Genomic DNA, 12,158 nt, shown 5'->3' with positions numbered 1-12,158 from the left:
CTCTGCTCTCATCCATGGTAAGTCTTCCTTCCCCTGAGAGACAGAGGGAATTATCTCACTGGTGAGTTGGGGAGAGGGAACTGAGAATGTGTGGTCAGAGATTTCTAGGGTTCTTTCCTTCAGAATGGCTTAATTCTCCTCTGCCCTTTAGTAAATAGCCTCTCCGTGGAGGGAAAACTTGCAGTTCAGCTCTGTTTTGGACAACAGGTTTGCTGGTTTGTTCAGGGAAATGGCAGGGGGAGGAGTACTAGGAAGCCCATTTGGCTCTACTCACCCATCAGCAGAATCTGTAACAGAGCTGCTAGTTTGACCTCCATCTAATCTGACTCCTAAATCCTAGACCTCACTTATTTTTAAATTCTGGGATGACACAATGGGCTTTTATTTATTGGTGCCGATTAAAACCTCAAATTCTGCATTATTTGACTTTTCACTGCCTCTGTAACTTCATTTTTTTGTCACTCTGCCCTACTTATTATGCTTCAATTATTTTGGTCTTTTTTCTCTTCCTAAAACACAGACACAATTTTCCTCTTCGGGATCTTTGCACTTGCAGCTCCCCCTGCCTGCTCTGTTTTTTGCATGATTTGTTTCCAATCTTCAGGTCTCAGATTATCTTGTTTGGAGAGTGGCCTCCGCACACAGTGTTACATAAAGTGACTTCCTCGCTGCCATTTTTGTCTGCTACAGCTCTTTATCTCCTTCTCTCACGGTACTTACCACATGTTTATGTTTTGCTTGTTTATTCAGTTGCTTGTTTGTCCTCCTTACTCAGATGTGCTCAACAAGGAAACAAGTCTTCACTGTTGTTTTTTTTTTTTTTTTTAAGATCTTATTTATTTATTAGAGCGCACACATGAGCGAGAGAGAAAGAGAGAAATTATTAGACAGCGCGTGCAAATGTGTGTGAGAGAGAGAGAGCGAGCGAGAGAGCACACCAAGGTGGAAGGACAGAGGGAGAGGGAGAAGCAGGCTCTGCACTGAGCAAGGAGGCCAATGCAGGACTCGATCCCAGGACTGTGGGATCATGACCTGAGTTGAAGGCAGACCTTTAACCTACTGAGCCACCTAGGCGCCAAACAAGTCTTCATTGTTAACTCCCATATCCCCAAGTCTTAGCTCACAGTAGGCTAGTAATAAGTATTTGTTGAATAACAAGTGACTGCATTGAAATAGCAACCTAGAATAAATATCTGGCTTGCTGATCTGATAATTACAAAGTGTTATTTCCAATAAGTTTCCATGTGATTTTTTTCATATTCCTGTAATTGTTTTGCTCCCAGAAAACTGGGAATTGGTTTGTTTATCATAAAAATCGGATTTTGAAAGTGCAAATGCCTTAGAGAGATGGTTATGTCAAGAACACAAGAATCAATCAATGATGTTTATCAAGAACTTATACATACTGAACTCTTAACTAGGTTCTAGCAAGGAATTAAAAAAAAACATATAAAGGGGATCTGGATAGTGGAATGGGAAAGACAAAAATCATGAACTGATTAAAGCATACGTACATAATTAAAAGTTAGAAAAGTCTGTTTTCCAGCATGATTAGAGAACTAGTTAATAATAAGCTATCGAGTATACTCATATATACATATCACATATGTATCATCTATACATATAGGTTTTTACTAATTTTTATACATTTGCTGTAAGTTTAATATTAACTACTCAGGTAATATTAATATAAGTTTAATATTAACTACTCAGGTAGGTAGAATAAGCACCCCCCCCCAACCAAGATGTCTGTATCTAAATCCCTAGCACCTGTAAATATGTTATTTTACATGGCAAAAGGGATTTTGCAGATGTGATTAAGTTAAGGATCACGAGATAGGAAGATTATCCTGGATTATCCTAGAGGGCCCGAGATAACATGAGGGTCCTTATAAGGGAAAGAAAGAGGCAGGAGGGTAGGAGAAGATGTGATTGCTGGCTGGAAAGGAGCACAAGGCAAGCACTGTGGACAGCCTCTAGAAGATCGAAAAGGCAAGGAAACATCTTCTGGAGCCTCCAGAAAGGAATGCAGCCCTGTGGACACCTTGATTTTAGCCTAGTGAGCTCTGTTTTGGGATTCTGACCTCCAGAACTATAACATAATAAACCTGAGTTGTTTGAAGTCAATAATTTTGTGGTAATTTGTTACAGCAACCATAGGAAACAAATACGAGTATATAAGGAAACTTTATAAAGTCTTTAAGACTTCAGAATCTTGCAGCCCCTGAGGATCATAGTTATAAGAATCAATTATTAGTGAACTGGAGGTAAATAGACATGCTGGTTAATGAAGCTTTTCTTCTCTAACGTCTGCATGAGCCAGTTTTTGCATCCCAAGAAGCTTTATAACACTAACAAGTACTTAATCAGGGTTGGGTGAGATTAAATTAGAATATGTCTCCTTAAGGAAGTCTTTAGAGGAATTTTAAAGTGGATAAAGGAGGACCCCTGAAAAGGAAATGATGGAGACTATAAGAGAATCTGGAAAAATCCCGAGAGTAGAGAAAATGGGCAATCACTGGTGATTTGAGCTACATATAAGTATATGAAGAAAGAAGGATAATCTAATCAAAGTCCTCTTTTTGGGGGAGCAGCTGGGTGGCTTAGTGGGTTAAGCCACTGCCTTTAGCTCAGGTCATGATCTCAGGGTCCTGGGATGGAGCCCTTTTTTACCTCTCTGCTTAGCAGGGAGCCTGCTTCCCCCCCAACCCCCCGCCCCTCCTGCCTGCCTCTCTGCCTACTTGTGATCTCTTTCTCTGTCAAATAAATAAATAAAATATTTAAAAAAAAGACAAAGTCCTCTGATCCCAGGGTCCTGGGATTGCATCGGGCTCTCTGCTGGGCAGGGAGCCTGCCTCTCCTCTCTCTGTGCCTGCCTCTCTGCCTACTTGTGATTTCTGTCAAATAAATAAATAAATAATCTTTAAAAAAAAGACAAAGTTCTCTTTTTGAATTACTTTATTTAAAAGGCTACTCTCAAAATGCTTTCATATGTTTCACAAAAGGAAAGTATGATTATAAGCCTTTGGCATAGATTACTTCAGATTAGCTTCAGTTAATTTTCTAAAACGGAAATTATTCCTAGATAAAAACTAAACCAGACAGGTAACTTTGCCAGTATAGAGAAGTAGGTAAAACAAAATATAGGTATTTCTTTCTCATGCAGTGTCACAGTGGAAGTGAGATTAGGGTTTAGGAAACTGGTTGAGATGAGGCAGTGTAATGAAATGGAAGACCATTTGAAATCAAACAGACCTGGTTCAAATTCCAGGTCTACCTTTTCTTGGTAATATGACATTAGGCAAATTAATCAAAATTTCTCCATTTCCTTATTTTTAAAATACCTAACTCATAGGGTTAGTATTAGAGGTTAGTATTACATGAGTGTTTTGGGTTTTTTTTTTTTTTTTTGAGATTTTATTTATTTGAGAGAGAGAAAGAAAGAGAGAGAGCGCACAAGTAGGGGAAACAACTGAGAGAGAGGAAGAAGCAGGCCCCCTGCTAAGCAGGGAGCCCCATGTGGGGCTTGATCCCAGAACCTCTGGGATCATGACCTGAGCCAAAGGCAGACGCTTAATTAACTGAGCTCACCCAGGTGCCCCTACCTGAAGTTTCTGACACATAAATAATCCCAAGGTCATCAGAATTAATGTTAATTATTTTCACTTTTGCCTTAAGCCAGTACAGGGTCAGAGGAATGAAATGTTTTAAGACTTGGAGAATTTCTCAAGCAAGTGGGTGACCACGAGTGTATGTGGGTAGGTGGGGTAGAGAGTGAGATAATTTTAGGCAATAGAGATAAACGCCTCTTTCAGAACCAAGCACCATGGGGAAAAAAAAAAGTCCTTAAAATTTGAAAGGCAGTTCATGGTTTCTCCCCTTGACAAATATAATTCACAGTTCTTCCAAAGAATTGAGAGTGAGAGACAAAGGGAACTCCCTGAAAAGACAAAATTAACTAGCACAGCCAGAGGTTGTTAGAGGTTCTTGTCTTGGACTTTCCCTCTATGGCATTATATTCAACAATCAGTTCTCTAGGTGCTCTGAAGCCACCCATTTGTTTTACTTTGGTACAACTTTCCCATTATTGTGAAATGTGGAACATACAATGAGATGAGTAGACTGGGTAAGGAGCCCGTAAACTGAGACCTCATCCTTTTCTAAGCCTGTATCTCGTTAATGAACTCTCACAGACTGAGTTAAATTCAAAGTTTAGAGAAGGAAAGGAAGCAAAATTTACCCATAATTATCCAATAGTCTAAAAACACAGAGTTATAATAAATCCTTGTATATTATGGTTTGGAATCCTAGATGCAAAGCAAGCTTCTAACCCCTCCTTTTAAATGCAATAGAATGGCAAAGCCAATTGAAATTAAAATCGGCTAATTATCATTTCAAGAATAAATGAGCCTATATCCTAATCAAAAGTAGCTGTGTTAAATATTCACAAATGAAATATTAGAGTAATGCAGATTCTGTCTTTCATATTTGTAAATTTCAGAGACACGGGAACAAAAATATATTTTATAGACAATAAAGAAAAAGACAATCTTCAGATAAAGATATTTTATAAGTATTATTTTTTAATATGACAAAGTCACACAAAATATAAAGTATTTTCCCTCAACACATTTATCTATGTATCATTACAGTGAGAACTAGAATCAGAGAGATTTAGATTTTACTTCTGCTTCCTTTATTTACTAGTTAAGATCCTAAGTTGAATTACTTAACCTCTGAACATGTTTCATCTGTAGAGCTGAGATAATAATACCTCATTCAGAGTGCTGTTATATTATTTAAAATAAGCAACTACACAATACCTAATTAGTCACCAAGCCAATACCACTTCCTTAGGATTTCTCAAGACTATCCATTACTGGGATGCCTGGGCGGCTCAGTCATTTAAGCATCTGCTTTCCTCTCAGGTCATGATCCCAGGGTTCTGGGGTCAAGCCCTGCTTCAGGTTCTCTGCTCTGTGGGCAGCCTGCTTCTCCCTCTCCCTCTGCCCGCAGCTCTGCCTACTTGTAATCCCTCTCTCCGTCAAATAAATAAGTAAAGTCTTTAAAAAAAAAAAAAAGACTGTCCATTATTTTGTCCCCACTGCTTCTATTTTAGTTCAGCTCACACCTAGAATATTACAATAGTTTCCCAGTCTCCAGTCTTGACCTCGTTCTTAGCCACTTCCCACTTTGCAACTATTACAATATAAATTTAACTATGATATTTTTGAACTTCAAACTTTCAAACCCTTCAATAACTCCCTGCTACTATCAGGATAACATCCAATACCTCATCTCAGCCATCAAGGCTTTATAAGATTTGATCCCTCTTGTTTACTTTTATTTCATGACCTTTTCCCTTTCCCCAAATCTGTCCACACCTCACCCTAGGCATTAAGTGCTTGCACATTCCTCAAGACAAAACTGTCTTATTTACACTTGTGGTACCTAATTCCTAGGGAGCATGGCACATGCTGTCAACAAATATTGCTTTCTTTAACCTATTACTTCTTTTCCTACCCTTATACTGTTTTCATCATGTTATTACATTTCTCAGAAAGTTTCGATGACTCCCTGTTTCTTACCTTATCAAGTTTAAATTCCTTTGCTTGGCTTTTTTTACCCTCATGATCTGTCCCTCATACTAAATCTCTAGTCTTATTTCTAACTGTGCCCCAATATGCACCCTTTTTTATGGTCTTACAAATATGATATATCTATGCCTTAGCATATGCTGTTTCGCTCTCTTGGAATAGATGTCTTTCTTCCAACCTCTCTCCACAAAAATTCTATCCATCCATAGCCTCTCCTTATAAAGCCATCTTTGACTAATTTTTTTTTCTTAATACGTCAGCACTCATAGACTTAGGAGATTTTCTAATAGGAAAGACTTTAAAAATGGACTGTTCCCTATTTCTGTTTCACACGATACACATCTATAGTTATCTCTTATAGCACTTAGCATAGTGCTGAGCTCAGAACAGATGATGTTGTAGTGCTTTGTTCCATCTAAAAAATGCATACAATCTAGGGTTATAGTTGTTTGCAATATATAGATATTAGTCAGTTTAAGGTGGCAGACTATGAAAAAAGAAAATTTTAATTTCATAATATTTAGAAAATGGTTAACATATTAAGTGGGGGACAGATAGGGTTACAACGGGCCAGGGGTTAAGACATTTCTGTTATTTAAACCTAGACTAGCCTAAGTTCACAGAGGTATTTTGAAACTAGAGTTTAGGTAAAAGACTATTCACTGCCCACTCATTTCTTTATCACTGCAAAGTTCAGTTAACTACTCCAGTGAGATTCCCTTAAATGATATTCAGAACGTTGTGGTGAAGGAGAGGCAATCAGTTCCCTATTATTCTTTTAAAGAACATTCTATCTCTTATGTTCCAACTTCCTCTTGCTCTGCCACTCCTAGTATAGATCCTTTAAAGAATTTAAATCATTTTTTAACCTCTTTATGAAGTTTAAATTCTTAGCCAGTTATGTGCATCAATGAGGTAAGTTATATTATAAACCTTGCCAAAATAGAATGATTGTGAGCTTTTCTAATAAACATTTTCTTTGATCTTTCTTCCCCTACGTCCAACAGCTATCTGCCGAACTGTGAGCCAAGTTTCAAAAAAACCTTCATTTACAAATACATCTGTGATACCTAATACATCTTTTAGATAGAATGTGAAAACCTCTGCATTGTGCCAGAATGTCCTCTCTTATTTTGCAGCAGGTCTAATGAAATCCTAACTATTGCTTAACCCTGAGCATGGACACTAGCAGATTTATTTCTGGAAAGCCGTGACATCTGGAGAATATTTTCTAGCTATTTATGTAATCAGTGATTAGAGGTATCCTCAAAGCAATTTTTCTAATATGTAAGCTTTTTGAGATCAGGGGCCGTAGTTTATTTTTTTTTATCACTAGTGCCTACTACAGTGCCTAATATAGTAGGCAGTCAATCTCTATTCACTGAGTGAATAAACTGGTACAAAGACCAGTCTCCACCCAGCAGAAGACTCACAGTTTAACATAGAAATGACACAGATAGCAGCTGTCATCATCATCATCATTAAAAATATTTATTGTCGGAGCACCTGAGTGGCTCAGTGGGTTGGGCCTCTTCCTTCGGCTCGGGTCATGATCTCGGGGTTCCAGGATCGCACCCCGCGTTGGGCTATCTGCTCAGTGGGGAGCCTGCTCCCCCCGCCACTGCCTGCCTTTCTTCCTACTTGTGATCTCTGCCAAATAAATAAATAAAATCTTTTAAAAAATATATTTATTGTCTAATATTGCCTAAAAATATTTATTATCTAATTTTACTAGAGTTTATAAAAAGAATATTAACATCAATCTCTTAGGATAAAAACTCTGAAAGAATTCATACAACAAATTTTTATTGAGCACTTGCTGCGTACTAGCTCTGTACCAGCACTGGGGATACAATGGCAAATAAAGCAGACAAAAATCTCTGCCTTCGGGGAGCTTAAATTTAAATTGGAGTGAATACCAATAGCAAAATATGTATTATTTTAGTGATAAGTGCTAAGGAAAAAAATCAATATGGAATTCAGAATATGAAGTGGGAGTGTTGAAGGTTTAGATAAAATGGGTAGATAGGGAAGTCCTCATCCAACTAACTTTTGAATAAAAAGATGAAGGCAGAAAGTAAAGATATGAAATAAGGTATTTCTAAAACAGGAGAAGAAAGGTGAGGTGAGGAGAACTAGTGTTATGTGTAAAAGGGTAGATGTTACACTAGCCCACTTCCACATGTAGCATTGAGTATTGGGTCTCACTGCCATCGTATCAGTGCTTTGGGACTCACTGTATGCAGTATGCCTAGACAGCCCTATGGTTTTAATTAGTAGGAGTGCTGAGGAAATGGATTGTAGAATGAAGCAGAACAAATAAAGCACTTAAACTAGTGTCAGGTGGGAGGTCACAAAGCTGCTTCAGCAGCTTTTGCTAGTTTGAATTCATACATCCAAATGAAAGATAGAAAGTGCTCTTAGAAATTATTTTAATACAGAATTAGAAAAGAAAGTAACAGGAAAAATGAAGCAAGTAGATTTGAGAATCTGGAAGAGATTAATGAGAAAGACAAAAAAGAAAACCAGCAATACAAAAGGACCAATGGTGAGCTGGAGAGGTCCAAAATGAATGTGGAACATGGTGGGGGTGTGTGTGCATGTGTGTAACTTGCATTGGTATGTTATGGATTTGGTCATGTCCCCTGCAAACTCATATGTTTAAGACCTAACACCCAGTATCTCAGAATTTAACCTTATTTGAAAATAGGGTCATTGTCGATATAATTGAAGGTGAAGTCATACTAGAGTAGTTGGGCCCCTAATCTACTATGACTGGCATCCTTATTAAAAAAAGACACCACATTTGGACATGCCGTGTGTGAAGATTGTGGAGTTATGCCACTATAAGCCAACCACCTATCAGAAGCTAGGAGAGGCTTGGAAGAGATCCTTCCTTGGTGCCCTCAGAGGGAGGATGGCCCGGACAACACTTTAATTTCAGACTTCGGGCCTCTGGAACTGTGAGACAATTTCTATTGTTCTGAGCCACACCTTTAGTGATACTTAGTTACGGGCAGCCCTAGGGAACTCATTTAGCAGGTGAGATTAGTTTAAGGCCAACAACAAAAACATCCGTCTATCACGGAAAGGCAAAAAGTGCGTTATGAGTGATGTACCTGATTGTCTTAGGGATCAGAAAGACCTAATGGCTTGGACATCTGTAATTAAAATTGTATTTTCTTGTTTCACCAAACCTCTCTTTTTAATTATCACGTTTCCTTTTTGTTTTTATAAGACTCACAGGAAATCTGCTCTGCTTAAAGAATTACAAGGCACTTCTGACCTTTGTGCTTATAGTATCAAAAACGGTAACTGATGTGACCTTAAGAGAGGGTCACGGCTTAAGGGACGGAAAGCACCTTTTATCAGCATTGAATTCAAAAAGTTGAAAGGGAAAAGCAACCTGGTTTCAGCTATGCAGCATCTCTCTTCCACAGGTTGTACTGCTGACGGCGGCGCTCTCCCCCGCAGGAGCGCGGCCGTTGCTGCCCGGGGAGAGCGACCTGACTCCTCACAACTGGCAGGGGTCAGAGCAAGGCAGGGTACTGAGAACAGGGTTTCCTGCAGCCTCCTCCCGCAGGGCAGAGGAACGAAAACCAGCCCCTTGCTTGCGCGCATGCTCACTCAGGAGTGCAGTCCACAGAGCGCGCCCGAGCTCAGTTTTCCCCGCAGCTGGGGGCGGGGGGAGGGCGCGCCGGGAACCGGCCGCGGCCGGGCGGACCGAGGAAACTCCGGCCGGCCGGCGGGCTGGCGGGCTGGGCGGGGCTGCCGCTTACTCAGCCCGACTTTCATTCTCCTGTCTCGGTAACCCTGTTCCCGCCACCATCGAAGGGAGTGGGGCGGAGCTGTGCACAGACCGGTAGGGTGGAGCCCGAGGGCACCCTAGTTAAATGGCCTTTCAGGCTTCTCCGGGGAATGGAAGGCCGCGCTTCTCTAAGAACACACTCCCTGAGGAAACCCTGGGGCGATCGCTTTTCTCGACTGCTCAGGCCTCTGTTTTTAAACTAGTCACAGCCAAGACAACCCCACTATCCCACTGCTGAGCCCGCTGAGGTTAATAGCCCGCCCAGCGACCACCCTCCTGCTCTCCGCCCAGCGGCCCCACAGACTGCTTGGAAAGCGGGCGTCCCCAGGAACCTATCTGCCAGAGGCACTGGCTTCGTCGTCTATACGTCCATTCCAGCTCCGTTTCAGGATGTCCGCCCTGCTTCCCCCACCCAAGCGTCTCCTCCGGGAAATTCCCGCCTGTACAGGAGGGCTGTCCCGTAATGAACACGGGCCCGTTTTCCGGGTGTGGGTTGGCGGGTCGGGGAGCAAGCCGGGGCAAGCCAGCCAGTAGCATTCGGGACTCAGTATAGCCGCGCTGTATCCTCTCGGGCCCATCCACCGCACCTCAGGCAGTCGCCATTAAGCCGCTCCGCGGCGGCTGCAGCTGGTCCGCAAACACGCCCACCCGCACGCTCAGAATCACTGGCCTCGGGGGCGGGGGAGGGGGGACGGGGTAATGGCACTGAGCATGCTCTGTGGAGAGGGCGGGGCCCTCCCGGGCCGCGAGTCTAGGCAGGCGCTCCTCAGGCCGGCTCGGCGTCCCCGCCGCCCGCCCGCTCGGAGCCGCGCCCGCCGCAGGCTGCGCCCGCCCCGCCCCGCCCCGCCCCGCCCCCCGCCGCTCGTCCCCGCCGCGGCCGCGCCGCCTGCAGCAGCAGCAGCAGCAGCAGCTGCTCCTCCCCGGCAGCCGCCCCCCGCGGGTCCCTCCCTGGCTGCGGGAGAGACTGAGGTAGAGGGAGGACACAGCGCCGCGCCGCCCGCACCAGAGACCTTCGCCTCGCCCTGCTGGCTCCTCACCCTCTGGGAGAAACATGGGTAAGTCATCCTTCCTCCCCCGTCATCGCCTGACATTTTTCTCTTTCTCGGCGTGTTGCAGGGTGGGAAGCATTTCTCGCGCAAAGTTGCCGGATTTCTCCAATCCACGCGTGTAATACAGTGTCTCTTCGTCCGGGGAGAGTCGGCGCACGCGGAACGCACGCCGGTCCCCGGGCTGGGAGGGTCCCGAGCGCGGGGTGGGGTCGGGCCGCGGGGCGGACCGCCGCCCGGCTCTCGGGCACCTCGCTGCCGCGCCTCCCCTCCTCCATTCTTCCTGCCCGAGCCGGTGCCCCGGCACCGCGGAGCCTGCCTCGCGGGCTAGCATCCTCTGCCCCATCCCCGTTTCCCCGGAGGCCGCCCGCTTCCTTTCCCCGGCGTCTGCTGGTGTAGAGGCTCGGTCCCACCGCGAGAGAGACCACTTCGCGTAACTTCCCGGTCAGGGCGACCTTTCCCCATCTTGAGGACTGTTCATCCCGAGGCGGGGAAGTGAGAGCAAGTAGTTTGTCAGGGCGATTGTACAACCTGCACGGAGATTATTTTTGATGGGGGAGAACGGACAGCCTCATAGGTTGAGAGGATGACTTGTCAGAGGCCACGAGGAACGTGAGGAGGGAGGGATAGAACCGCTAGCTGTTGAATTGGTGTTGGGCGACTACAGTGTGCAATACTGCTGTGCTCGACCCGTTTTTTCGGTTCCTCCGCGTGTCTGCTGTAGGGGGAAACGCACCCTGGAACGTGTTACCGAACTTACGTGTTAGTTATTCTTTCCCAGCTTTCCCTGCCTTAATCTACATAATCTGATTTTACTTGCTTTGTATGCATGGTTAATCTCAAGAAATTGTTTTGGGTGAGATACTTAAAACCGAATATATTTTCTAAGCCTCCATATAATTAATTTATCTTAAAATTTTTTTCATAACATATTGCTGAAGTTTTAAGTTCAGTAATTACAAAAACGTCTGATGAGTTCTGTGATTAAAAGACGATTTCTTTTCTTTTTTTAATAGTAGCGATTTGGAATATTATCCTTCGACATGTTCCTAGTTTGCTTCCACTCCTGTTATAATTTCCTCTTTTTAAAATTTGCTCCTTTGGCATCTGTCAACTCGGACTTTTCCCACCCCTTCCGTGCAAGTTATTTTAAGCCTAAAATGACTGTGTGGTTCTTTCATCTGTCAATACAGTGCTCAACACGTCTAGAGTTCAGTCACGGCAACTTAGAATCTTCAAGGAAGTATCTAAATCTAGAAATGGTGTCGATGGAGCTTACTGGAAAAGCACATCCTCCCAAGCTCTGTTTCAGACGTTTGGCCATATAATGGGAAGAGGCTAGTGTTGGAGGAGGAGGTGGTATGAATGAAAAATGAATCTATGGCCCTGAATTTTATTTTCAGTTAACCCCCCCCCCCTTTAATGTAAAATTGGGTGACCCATACGGACCTAGCTTTTCTCTAGGAGTAGAATTTTAAATAGTAGAATTTTAAATTTAATTCAGGTTATTGAACACATTGTGAATTTTCCCTGAACATACAAATTTTTTCTCCTTATTTACCTGCCACAAGTTTGGCCTGTAAAATACATTTACCCATATTTCAAGGTGAGCTAAAAAATCCATTTAAATAAAATTTTAACTTACATGTTGAGTCAGAATCTTTTCAGTAGAAAAAATTCAGTTCTTTTGCAATACTTAAGAATGAA

The 12,158-nt window shown here is 42.9% G+C and overlaps 1 protein-coding gene and 1 long non-coding RNA gene across 5 annotated transcripts in view; one reads left to right on the top strand and one right to left on the bottom strand.

The window, feature by feature from the left end:
- Positions 1–7,211: 7,211 nt before the first annotated feature.
- Positions 7,212–10,078, bottom strand: LOC131830201 (uncharacterized). Its single transcript, XR_009353075.1, has 3 exons — positions 9,993–10,078; positions 9,004–9,117; positions 7,212–7,247 (listed from the first exon to the last, which is right to left on the bottom strand). It is a non-coding gene; the product is annotated as an uncharacterized LOC131830201 (long non-coding RNA).
- Positions 10,079–10,242: 164 nt separating this feature from the next.
- Positions 10,243–12,158, top strand: part of RAP1GDS1 (Rap1 GTPase-GDP dissociation stimulator 1) — a 150,729-nt gene continuing 148,813 nt past the window's right edge. For 2 of the 4 annotated variants that reach the window (XM_059172532.1, XM_059172528.1), the window contains exon 1: positions 10,244–10,460. In XM_059172532.1, coding sequence (XP_059028515.1) covers positions 10,457–10,460 — 4 coding nt within the window. In that variant the 5' untranslated portion in view covers positions 10,244–10,456. Of the gene's footprint in view, positions 10,461–12,158 lie in introns of all 4 variants that reach the window. The other 2 variants (XM_059172530.1, XM_059172540.1) reach the window with 2 other exon arrangements.

The sequence above is a fragment of the Mustela lutreola genome, chromosome 1 (assembly GCF_030435805.1).
Source record: "Mustela lutreola isolate mMusLut2 chromosome 1, mMusLut2.pri, whole genome shotgun sequence".
Taxonomy (NCBI): Eukaryota; Metazoa; Chordata; class Mammalia; order Carnivora; family Mustelidae; genus Mustela; species Mustela lutreola.
This window is presented reverse-complemented; position numbering and strand designations above follow the sequence as displayed.